The sequence below is a fragment of the Atta cephalotes genome (assembly GCF_000143395.1).
Source record: "Atta cephalotes unplaced genomic scaffold scaffold00005, whole genome shotgun sequence".
Lineage (NCBI taxonomy): Eukaryota > Metazoa > Arthropoda > Insecta > Hymenoptera > Formicidae > Atta > Atta cephalotes.
This window is the reverse complement of record NW_012130069.1, coordinates 7,461,921-7,475,433: the sequence shown is the minus strand read 5'-3', so window position 1 is coordinate 7,475,433 and position 13,513 is coordinate 7,461,921. Positions and strand designations below refer to the sequence as shown.

The window sequence follows — 13,513 nt, the reverse complement described above, 5'->3', positions numbered from 1 at the left end:
TTCAGTAATTTAAAAAAATTACAAAAATTACTATTATAAAGTAAAGGAAGTAGAAGTTATTTTTAATATTATTAAAGATAATTACTTTCTTTTTATAATCAAAATATCAAATAACCTGAACGGAAGGTCCATGAACATGGGTCACTATCCGCGTCACATGTCAATATATATAATTTTTGTCATGAAATCAATGTGAAAAGGTAGAAAAAGTCAAGTCAATGTTCGGAAATAAGATTTCTCGAATTAATCTTGAAAAGGAATTCCCCAAAACGCTGTATCCTATCGCAAGCATACGAGCGAGCAAGCGAATGGCAGCGATGCATCCCAGTTAAAAGTTGGCTTCGCAACGGTGGCTGTCCCAGGTTCTCTGGTGGGAGAAGTGATAGTCCTCACCGGGGTATACCGCAGCAGCACATTATGCGGCTATGGTGGAATCAGTCACTAGCGAGTTGTGGGTGGTGGCTAGTCGGCGACCCATCCGTCCGTCCGTCCGTCCATATATCCGTACGTGCGTCCGTGAAACGTGTTTCCGCATCGCTTTACCTGCGATCGTCATCGATTGTGATCGAGACCGCAACGCGACGATCGCCGACGCGTCATTATTCGAGAGTGCGTCGTAAGAATTTTGGCGCCGAAAATTGGACGCCCAACCGTGTGTATCATCAAACGTTCTTTCATTTGGTTCTCAATGAATTAAAACTACTACTTTTCGAAGAAAAAAAAATCGATCTTGATCAATCGTGGGATTTTAGCTGGAAAAATTTGAAGATCGCATATAAATATTAAATATGGCAATTATTTTGATATTGAAAATTAAATATATGGAATTTATCATGTTAAATATAGAAAATATCAAGTCACCTAATTGAAAAGGAATTCAATTGTCACTGAATTACGAGGATTTTATTTCCAAGAAAAGCTTAGCTTTTATGAACTTTGTATTAGACACTGAATTTTGAACAAGGGAAAAAAACAGCTGTGTCACGATTTTATTGTAATTAAATTTATTAAAGATTTTAAAGAGAAGGGACTCATTCTTTACAGTTAATCACGATGTTGCTGAGGAATTTTGTAGCGCAATTTTACGCGGGAATTTGACGCATCCGTGATTTGCGTGCGTTTCTTGTTACGCGAGCTCAGCCGAGTTGATGTTGAACGAACGAAGAATTCATTTTACGATGAAATAAACTTAACATAGGATTTGAATTTTCGACATTGATTGCAAAAGATAAACGCAGATCAATAATCATCGTTCGCCATGTAATTTCCGATACAACGATTTGAGTATGATTAGATTCTCCATGATCAACCGGGATTACATTTGGAATATACGACGATTTCAGAGAAAATAAAATAGAGATTGATGAAACCTTCTTGAAGAATAAAAGCTTAGGACGCATCTCCTGTAAGACAGGATTGGACGAGATCTAGCTTTGATCACGTAGGAAATTGCTCTACAGTCATTTCGTTTGAAGATAAGCTAATTTGCTACGCTTAACTCGCCGTGCGATCAATCGAATGGCTTTGAATTCTTCAGGATAAGTGATCGCGACGCGTACGAACCGCTTCAGCGATATGGCCGTCGCTCTGAGAAAATCCCGAGGCGAGAGAAAGATTAGTACGATTGTCTTGTGGATCATACGCTGCAGTGCGACGAAAGGAGCGTGCAAAATTCGGCGCGAGTGCAACGACAGTCCGACAAGGTCAAGAATCTCGTGACGTTCTCGGATTCGCGATCAATTCCTGGCCGAGAAGACTGGAAGATTTTTCTCCGAGATCGTATTTCTAGAAGAGCAGAAAAGAAACAAACAATAGTTAATAGAGCGTAGGCGGGCAAGCTTGTTATTGGTAAGCGAATAGACTTCACCTCGTGAAAGTGACCGGATTTGACGCTTTCGAAAACCGAAATCACCGCCGCGCCAGAGGTGTACTTCTGTAACAAGCTTCTTTTACTTCTTCGTACTTTCTTTCTTGGACGATCGAGCCGTCGCGTTGACTAGCGGAACACGAAGAATTTAGAGAGAAGCGACTCTTATTCGAATTCCGGCGAAATTCAGCAGGAAAGAAAGTCGCTCGTTTATAACAGTAACAGCACATCCTCATGCGCTAACTTCGACAATTCGCTGTGATATATGAATGGAATAGATAAAAGCAACGGATGTAAAATCGGAATTCGTACGTACGTCGAGAAAAGGGACATATGAAAAGTGTGAGAACTTCTCAGTCGTAGATAAACAATTCCGAGAAATGTAAGGACAATCTCAGATAAAAGTCATTTTTGCTTATCTGTAGCTTCTTCACTAGATTGCCACACAATTCGTGGACCAAACATACATAGTCTTGAATGATTAATCTTTAATAGAAAATTCTACTTGCAAGAGTTTATATGTTATTGATAGGGACGTTTCTTTCATCACTATGTTAGAATAACTTTCTGAGGAGTTCAGATAACATAAGCGAATATAAAATGATTAAAGTATAAATTACTATTAAAATATACCATCGCGCTCTTTCAAGATCAGTGAAGAAGTACACGAGCGAACGTGAGTAGAATTTAGATACAAAGGCCTTCGAAACTGAAGTATCCCTGACTAACGCTGAAGAGGGAAACGCGAAGTATAAAACTGCTTCGTTGGTAGACCGATGGTAGATCTACATCTTGCTCCAGGTAAAGAGATGACAAGATAATTCGGTGGAAGGCGAGTGCAACATAGTCGAGCGGGTTTCTGTATCAGGAACCTCAAAATCGTGCACTCGAGCTATTAAATTGTCAAGATATTTTTTTTATTTCGCGATGATCGAAACATAAAATGATGAGATGCGATAAAAGAAATGAGGGTGAAAACTACCATTTATCATTAATTTCTTCCTGCGATCAGGATCAGAAGACTACAATGCATTTAACATATTTTGTCCATTCGAAGATTATATAATGCACTAATAATAACAAAAAGAAAGTACGGATATAGATACTATACGGAAGCTAACGAATGAAAACAATTTGCGTGAATGAATTATCTACTACAATATAATCTACTATAATATAATTTATTGTGCAATAAATTTTTGAGATCTCTAGAAGTGTATAAAATTATAAATTTCATTAAATGTGCAAAAGCGCACCGGGACAAACAATTTTTGCGCGATAAGACGAGACAAGTCGTAATTTGAATATGATTAACACACTTGATTAAATTGATAATGGACGCAAGCGTATGAGTATTTTTGTGAGAAGATATAAGAGTGCATTGGTGAATAATCTTGAGACAATAGGATGACAACTTGATAATTTAAGCGCGGCTCGGTAACGATACCAAGGAGGGTGCAACGACGATCTTCGTGAAACTGCGATAGTGTGTCTTGCGACAACGATATGGCGAATTAACTGTGCAGATTTCTCCTCGAGAGTGACGCGCTTTATTCCGATAATTGAATTGACTGGCCGGAAACACCGTCAAAATAGAGTATCCCGGTAGCAGCGGCATGTACGGGGGCGGGTCGGCGGGAAGCGCGGGCTACGGGGTCGGTCTGGGACCGGGCCCTTCGCACTATGCGCCCCCCTCCGCCACGGTGGGCTACCAGTTGGGCCCACCACCGCCACCCCCGCCCGCCTGTCCTGTCACCGCAGGAAGTCAACTTCTGTCTTACGGATCCGACTTATCGCCACATCACATCCAGCAGACCCACACGGAGACACAGTCGAAAAGACGGAGGTAAAAAGATTATTCAACTTCAAGCTTTGCAAAGTGTGTCATTATATTTTTTTCTCCCTTTCTTTAGAGAGCACGTACATTTATATGCGCGCGTAATGTAATTCTTCAGTTTACATGTTCCCTCGTTTATCTGTAAAAATATATACTGGGATTGGACGGATTATTATTCACATTGTTTATCTTTTTAAACCGTTCAAACGTGCTTTATATGCAAACATATGATATAAAAATATTTTTTACGGCGTAGTTATCGACTTGATAATTTTCATGACCTTTATCTATATCGTATTTTGCGTGAATTTCGATTGCGGTGATATTTTCGTGAATATGCAGATTTTAAAGCGTACAAAGTCTTTGCTGTCTTAACATCTCATACACCTTTAATTAGCGCTCGCCACATTGCAATTCGTCAGTCGAGTCATTCTGACGTGGTGCCAACAATTCGCAGAATATACTTATTTCGCGATCACACAGTAAAAAAAAGGGGAAGAGAGAGCAGCGTATAAATTTGAATTTAAATAGTTCACTTTTGAATTTAAATAGTTCAATTATCGACAAATTTTGGCAAAGAAAAAGAAAAAAGTATTGTACATATCGAATAGTTGATAAATTTTGAAAACAGATTTTTTAGTATATTTTTAATAATATTATTATTGATTAAGTACTGAATTATGAAATTGCTGGAACAAAAAATAAAGATTATAAGAATTAAATTAAATAATTAATTTGAATGAAAACTTTGCTATAATCAGTACATATTTTCGGTTTACAAAGTGTGTTTGTATAAGAGTTAATTCGATAAGAAAATATAATCAAAAACAAAATGTCACTGCTGACAGAAATTAAAAATGTAAGTACAGTTTTACGTTGCGTAATTTCCATACCCGTCATGTATTATTGTTGGTCTTTATATGGAATGTTATTGCAGAATCAGCAAGTTTTCATTCGTATCAGCACGTCGACAGACAGCTCGCGTAACGATTTTGTTTTTCGCTGCAACTAACTGGCTGGGTTTCAATGCACTCAACAATGAAAAAAATTCGACATATAATAATTTTTATGCGCGTACAATTACTGATTATAGTATCTTTCTCATTTTTCTTAATTTTATCTCTTATTCCTTTTCATCGTTTTCAGATAAGACTTAATTGTTCTAAACATTTTTTCAAGCCAGTTACATTTTCCTCCGTATTCCAATTTTCGTAACTTTCCATTCGCGTATTTTCCATTTAGACTCGTTCGCGTTTCAGCATTTCTACGATGGGGTGAAAGGTTGATCTGTCGAAAATAGCAGCCGGTTCTGTTCAGGGGTGAACGAATGCGAAGGGGAGCGTCTCTCCCTTTTCTCTCGTTCAGCCATTATATTCTCCGGCACTTTCAACGAATCCCACGCAGTCACGCGTCATTGATCCTGGCTTCGTCTCTTAACAGTCGGACGTACGCATGTTACGACATTCCTGCCGTTCCGTTGACAGCTTTAGGCCACATATTGCTGTCCGATTAGTTCGATCGCACGGCAACGATTCGCGCGAACTCGAGGATCCATAGCACGGATGTTTACTCACTTGTTGCTCTCTCTCCAGGGAAATGTGCGGTTGAAGTGAGAATTTTCAATAGATTCACACCTCGTCCTGATGCTCGATCTGAATTATTTTATTAGATACCGAATCAGCGTTGAATTTTTTCTTAAAAAACGTAACATAAGGATTCATGAAGGGTCGAAAGAAAACGCGAAAGTAAACGCTTTTGGTAGACTTTGCTATACAAATAGTTCTCATTTTAGAATTAACTGTTAAATTATCACTTAATATTAACTTGATATTCCGAAGAATATGAATTATTAGGTACATAATTTATAATTTAAGGAAATATAGGTTTTTTTATACTATTGCGAATTTTTCTGAATTTTAACGAAAGGTGATACGTACATGCTCCTTTTTTTAGCTTCTTATTCTCTAAATCTGAATCAGTGGATAATCACTGACATCAGTGCCAAATATGCCACTGTAATCAGTAAATTAAATGTGAGATCCCTAACCTAACTAATCTTTATTATGTGATCTAACTAACTTTATTTTTTTAGTGCTTAAACTCAATGAATATCGAAAAATTGAAATTAACGTGCACATATCAGTATTTTAGTTGTATAATGATAATATTCTTCCTTTTTTAGTTGAATTTCACTGATTATCCTTCCAAACTTATTATACGTTGTATAGTAAGATAATACAATGCGATCTCCTTGATGCAGACTTGAACTGCATTTTTAATCGAATTTGCGTCACTCGTTTCTTGCAGTGTACTCCGCACATAAAGATTGACACGTGTATAAAAAAAACTTTTCGCGCGCAGCCTTGAAAGAAGCGATACTTGGGTACAGTCATCGAAACAACGATAACAATAATCTCTCGGAACCATAACGAAACTCGTGGCGAGACGATATTATGAGAAGGATACTCATAATTATAGTCCTAGGCACGTGCGACGCGATAAGCCCAGATATCTAAAAATATATATTAACAAAAATGTCGTCGCGCGATAGGCGCGAATTTTATCGATAATTGTAATGGACGCTTTATAATGTGATCGAAATTTTATTGATAAATAACACAGGATTAATTAGCGAGATTAAAAACTTTGTCTATATTAAATGCTACGTAGACGCTTTGCTAGAGAGTAGTAGCGGGAGTTTTTACGATGCAAATGTAATCCAAATAGCATTCGCATAATTGGAACGTATGTTAAAATGATTACTGCGCGCAATTAACATCGAACAGCAACGGAGGGGGCGTACATTGGATATGTGCATCCTTGCACGCACACGCTAATGCAAAACAAAGTACGTTTACGGGCGGCTCTGAATCTGCAACCGTGAAGGACAAATGCTCGGCTTTAAATAAAAATATTATTAAAATTATACATTAAAAGCTAATTTGAAAACAATGAATAAATAAAACGAAATATGTCTCTTTCTGTTGATGTCTTATTAGTTGATATATGTATGTCAAACGATATATATATTTTAAAAAATATCGGTGTGAATCTCTGGTGTGAATTTAACAACGATGTCTATATAATTCTCATTGTGTTAACATTAACAATGAGAATTATATAGACATCGCATGGATTTTAAATCCATACTATTAATATGATGTGAATTTCAAACCTCTGGTGTTTATATCACCATCATGGTGTGGATTTAAAATGATGTTAAATCCACATTATATTTGTATCAATTTTAACACCAACAAAGAGTAGACACCGTTATTTTTAGAGTGTATTTTCAAATGTGTTCTCTTAAATTTAAATTTAATAGATTTTTAAATTAAAATAATATAGAAAGGTTTTTCCATTATTTGTAATTTAAAAAAAAATCGCTCTTTATACTGTATATTACAGGCATATCCTTATCATATTTTCTAAAACTCATTGAAAATAATGATCGTCAATAAAAAAGAATCTCTAATGAATATAATTAAAAACCGATATGCGTGTAATTTTTTTCGATCGAGCGCTGCTGCCGCTGTTGTTACAAAAGCGAAAGAAGTCTCGCGATGGGCGGCGCGCAACTTTACTTCCTCGAACGCTAATGAGGTGTTACGCAGTAGCGCATTGCTGCGCGTTCGATTTGCTCATTCTCGTACAGGCGCGAGGTGCGACGCACTGTACGCCACAGGGGCAAACAAACTGCCGTCGATTGCTGAAGCGCGCGAACTAATGCGAAGAGCTTAGCGCCGCGCGTGCGGATGGTGCACTCACGTGCAGACGCAGGCACGCGGCAAAACCCACTCGCAGCGGAATTCGTCACGTAGCGGAGATTTGCGGCCGGCCCGGTCCAACGCAAATCCACGTGACCGATTACCAGATCATTACGTTACGCAATAACGTCGTTTCCTGAATCCCGCCGCCTTTGCCCTGCAGACTCGGCAAGTTGGCGAATTCCATTGTGCAAAAAAAAAAGAATGCGCGCCAAATTCTATCTATGTGCAGGATAATTTAGAAAGTCATTTAAAAAATTAAAGAAGATTAAAAAAGAGGACAACATTGTTAGGGAAATGTGCTCTCTAAATCTGAATCATTGATATCAGTGCCAAGTATGCCACTGGTAATCAATGAATTAAATGTGCGGTACCTAATCTAGCTAATTTTTATTATGTGGTCTAACTAATCTTATTTTAGTGCTTAAATTCAATGAACATCATAAATTGAGTCAATGATTGGAAGATTGAAATTAACGTGCAAATATCAATATTTTAGTTATATAATACTCAAATTTCTTCTTTTTTAATTTTGAACTTCACTGATTATCAATAAAAAGTATGCCACTGGGTAATTAGTGACTATCCACTGATTCAGATTTAAAGAGTAGATTCTCTCGTATATACTTTATTATCTTTTTTTGAACTTTGACATTTAATTTGAAAAATTGAAGTGTTGAAAAGAATCCTGATTGAAATTTCATTCAATTTTTAGTTAATAAAAACCTAACCGAACTAGAGTTATTCGAATGATTAGTGACATCAGTGCGATTGAGTGAGGAACAAGTAATACAAATTATTCCTGTGATTATCGGCGTTATATTCGTCCTCATGCGAGCACGATATTTTTCCGCAAGCTTCTGCCGCGAGAGTCGTTGAACCGGATGGCTTGACGCTGAGGAAAGTGTGTTTCGAGATTGAAGCGCGCGTATTATTTTCATTCATAATTAAAACCCTGTTAGTAACGCTCCGTAAGCGCGGAACAGCTCGTGATGCATATTTATGTCATACACGATCGACATGCATCTGGACGCACCGTGCGCACATAAAGGAACTGTTGAATGAATCTTTGCCAAAAAAAAAACAAAGGGCAAAAAGTTGGAATTCTTTGCTTTTCACTATCGAAATTATTGTAATAGAAATGAGTTAACATTCAATAATTTGTAAATTTGTCTAGTTTTCTTAATAGATATAAATTGAAAACATAATATATCGTATAATTAGATTCTGTCTAAATCTGAATCAGTGAATAATCACTGATATCAGTGCCAAGTATGCCATTGGTAATCAGTGAATGAAATGTGAGCTCTCTAACCTAACTAATCTTTATGATGTGATCTAACCAATCTTGTTTTAATTAATGAATATAGTATTGGAAGATTGAAATTAACATGCAAAGTATTTTAGTATAATGCTCAAACATTCTTTCTTTTTTAGTTGAACTTCACTGATTATCAGTGCAAAATATACCACTTGTAATTAGTGACTATCCACTAATTCAGATTTAGAAAGTATAAAATAAAACTTGGAACTCTTTTCTTTCTTTAAAAATCACAACAACGTGGCTTAAATTATAAACGCAGTAAATAAACAGTCATACGCAGGATTTCAGTAATGAAAGTCATATATTTAAATAATAATATCTAATTGTTAAAGTATAAATTCATAAACGATTCGGCCAAGATATAGACATCTTCAGTATGTAAAATATATAAATATAAAAAGTAGTCAAATACAGGAATGATAAATCAACTATGTTACAATTATTAGTCACGATTATTACGCACAGATGTTATAAATGTAATTCTTAGATTATGGACAAAGTTAGAGTTATTATATAGTCAAATTCATATTTTGTAGTTGTCAGTGATAATACAATACGTTGATGTAAATTTGTAAAATGTAAGAAACTCGGAATTATAATCAAAAGATCCAATAAAAGACAAATTAATTCGGCAAAATGAAAATATTTCTCAAAAATTAATCTTCTTTATATTATCAATATGTTAACAATCGCCATGTGATCACAGAATTTCTTTTCTTATATTATTATCTTATATTATTATCTATCCAACACAAAAAAAATAAGAGAAAAAAGAATAGTATTCTTAGTCAAAAGTTGATGCTTAATAATAATATTTATATATAACTTTGCAAATATATTTATTTTTCAGTTTTATAAACTGTACATCGATTCGATTTGTCGGATTTGAAATATAATTATAAACTGAAGTTAGAAATATTATCGCTTAGTTTATAGAATTTTCTTTTTCTTGTTATTATCTATTCAAATAACAAAAAGAAGGATCCTATTTTTGGTAAAAGCGGATTTTGGTGCTTAATAATAATATTCATGTAAATTTACAAATATATTTATTTCTCAGTTTTATAAACTGCACATCGTCATCGATTCGATTTGTCAGACTTGAAATGTAATTATAAACTGAAGTTAGAAATATTATTACAAAGTGTATAGAAAAGTATATTTATAAATAATTTTTTCTTTGAATATTATCAAACAGATTCTTCGACCGAGAATAAAATTCTTTCTTTGATTCTTGTCAGTATAATTTTTATTTGTAGTTATTATTTATTATTCTATGATATAGATGTCTGTAAATAAGTAATACAAAAATACGAAGCGATAAATATAACATGAAAAAATGGATGTCTAGTATGGAAGGAAGGCAGATGGAAAGCAGTTGTATGTTACTGTTCGTTGTACGCACAAAAGTACTAAACGGCATGCGCAATTAAGTCGATTTCTCGTTTCCTCTTCCTTGTGCATCGATTCGCGTGACTTTCCGCTCTAGGCGAACTACCCGCCTTAGACAATAAGAATTTTCTCAGGCGTGAAAATGGTCGAGTTTCTGATCCGTTCCATTCGGGCGTGCATTGAAACAAAGTCGAGCAGACTTTCAACATCATTCACCTATATATTACTCGATGAAATAAAAGAATTTTATGAATTAATGCAAAGAATAACACTACAATTCAATGAAAATGCATGGAAAAACAATATGATAAATTTATGAGGGATCCACATATTTATTAACGTCAAAAATCTGATATTTTGATATTAATGACATCAAAGATGATGTCACGGATTAACAGCGAAAATTATTGACATTAAGAATCTTTTGCCTTTAGTAGCTAAACTATTTTAAACTTAAGTGGCATTTACAATGAAATTTTAAGGCTTAAAACTTAATCTTTAAGCCGTAAGAAATTGATCAATTACAATCAGATGTGAGAAGAATACTTGACTATGATTGATCAATTTCTTATGGCTTAGTGTTTAAAACTTAAGTTGTTTTACACCTTAAAATCTCATTGTTTCATTTAGAGATTTAAAGCAGCAAAACTTTAAATGCGAGGTCGACAATCTATGATCTGCAGAAATTGTCGATTTCGTAGTACAACTTCTGTGCTATCAGAGATAATATCAATCAAAAATCAGAAACACAAAGATTTATCACATCAAGGATGCATGATATCAAGAATCTATAAAAAATATTCAGGATTCAATAAAACAATAAAAAAAGTTATTGTGTGATATCAATCATTATCTCTGATATCAAGAATTTATTTTGATGTAATGATATAATTTTATAATGATATAATTTGATATAATTTTGATATAATTATAAGCGTGCATGTAACAAGCGATTAACAAAAAAGCGCGTGTAACAAAGAAGTTTGAAAATTATCTAACAGATGAGAAAGAAAACGAATTGAAGGCAAGTTAAAATTCTTTGCTTTCCACCATCGTAACAGGAATGAATCAACATCTCAAATGAGATCCAAATTGATAACAAGCTATATATAAGAGAGATTTATCTTACCAAAAATTATGTGATAAATCAAATTTTATCGAAAAAATTGAATTTTCTTTATATATTGTATATCACAGAAGTTTTGCATTTGATCTAAAATAATCAAATCACTTTGCACATTTATTAGTGATTCTTTACGTTTATATATCCGTATATACGAATTCCCGATCCATAATAACATATTTCTCCCCCGAGATCGAATCGATCACGTGATGCCTCGGGCATTCAGATCGATGAACGTCCAACCATGGTGTGTCTCGTAACGCTGATCGACTATCTAACACCTAAGCGGCTATAGGTGACGTAATTTTTTCATTACGAGAACGGTAATGCCGGCGGTCAGGCTCGCATATTAAGGGGAAAACAGCGTGGCTATTGGTGGGCCTCGCGCACTGCCGCCGCAACGAGGGGCGGTCCATCGTTCTTCGACTCCGCGACTCTTATCCGTTCTCCAGCGACCTTATTGGTCACCACCTCCTCGATCGTTCTTGCCGACCCTCGTCGTCACCGATCGCCGTGACGATTTTCCATGGCCCGCGATCGATCGAGATGCATCCGTGCTCTCGTACTATCGAGATCTTCCTCTTCTTTTTTCATCTTTCTCTTTCGTTGCTCGCTGAAAATGCCTAGCGATTCTTCTCTGAATTGGACGCATGAAACTCGGCAGATTTATAAAATAAACGAAAATTCTTCCGTGTTTTCTGTTTACATTGATATACACTCGAGTTTGCAAATCGAGGTGACAAATTGAGAAAAATGACACGATTAAATGAAATACTTTGAAAATATTTATATTGTGTAACTGGAAAATCACGAATTATATTATCTTAACGATTTAATTAACATATATCTATGTATTTAAATATTTAATATCATTTTATCTTGCTATAACAAATACAATATTTTCTTTTAGAAAGTACTCAGACATATGTTAAACGCCGTGCAAAAAGAGTAAATGTATAACACGAACCTTAAGGAATAGCGAATATAAATGCAAGAATATGATCGTGGACGAAAGAAAGTGGGTAAAGGGAAACGAGAGGGTCAAGTCGTGACTTCGGCGCCATACGGAAAAATGCAAAAAGGTGCCACCGTAAACTGGACACGTCACACGAATTCCTTTTCTTTTTCTTCTTCGAGCATTCGTGTTTCTTTTTTTCTGGCTGGCTCTTTAAATTCTTAGAAGAAAGATGCAAAACTGACAGAGCTCGAAAATATGTGCATCTTTATAATGACCAAAGTATCAATTTTTTTTTATAATTTGTATTTTTACGGATTAACATATATGTCTTTCTTTAACGCGATTAATAATTGATAACTAACAATTAAGTTAAATTTGTTTTTGTATTTGAAGTGATTAATAATTTCATAATCATAATCAATTCGCAATTTTTTTTGCATTCTTATTATCTAATATTTATTATCTAATATTTATTATTTTTTAATAATTATTAACCAAAATCATTGTCAGTTTTATTTATTAAATATTTCATGAATATACGTGCTATTATTATAGAATTATCTTAATCACTCACATAACATTTTATATATGAAATAATTATATAGAATCATATATAATGTTATATTAAATGCACACGTAATTATCAATCTCAGATTAAAAAAAAGAACTTAAGAAAAATTAATATCAGCTACGTTTCATTATGACAAATAACTCGAACATTCACGGGCTATCTCGCTAAATTATTAACTCATTATATCTAAATGGAAATGCATCGTAGCTGTACCGCGTGCGCGTATCAATACCAACGCAATACTAGGTACATGTGGTCCGCTCTCTCAGGCGACGGTATACCTTATTCCCGCATAACACAGCTACATTAAAAGATACGACAGTTTACGACGGTATCCCGATAGCAAAGATAACGATCGCCGTGTACACCTAAGTATCGGCGCTTTTGTTCCCACGGTTTTCGCGACGTATACAAATTATCGGGCGTTCCGGGGCGCGTACGCGAGGAAATAGAGCGGGGGTCCTCGACTTCTCTCTCCCGATCTCGTTGCGAATTTATTTATATTGCACGTGGAGAATATAAAACAAGAGAGAAAGGAAGAGAGAGAGAGAGAGAGAGAGAGAGAGAGAGAGAGAGAGAGAGAGAGAACGTAAGTAGTATACTACGTCGTCGTCGTCGTCCGTTCCTACTACGTACACCGACCGAACCTAACGTACCTAACGTACAACCTTAAC

General features: G+C 35.2%; 1 protein-coding gene across 1 annotated transcript in view; it reads left to right on the top strand.

Moving 5' to 3' along the window:
• Positions 1 to 3,483: 3,483 nt before the first annotated feature.
• The window catches only part of LOC105626442 (aryl hydrocarbon receptor nuclear translocator homolog), a 35,932-nt gene continuing 25,902 nt past the window's right edge, over positions 3,484 to 13,513 (top strand). Inside the window, exon 1 of the mRNA XM_012207743.1 lies at positions 3,484 to 3,713. Coding sequence (XP_012063133.1) covers positions 3,484 to 3,713 — 230 coding nt within the window. The remainder of the gene's footprint in view (positions 3,714 to 13,513) is intronic.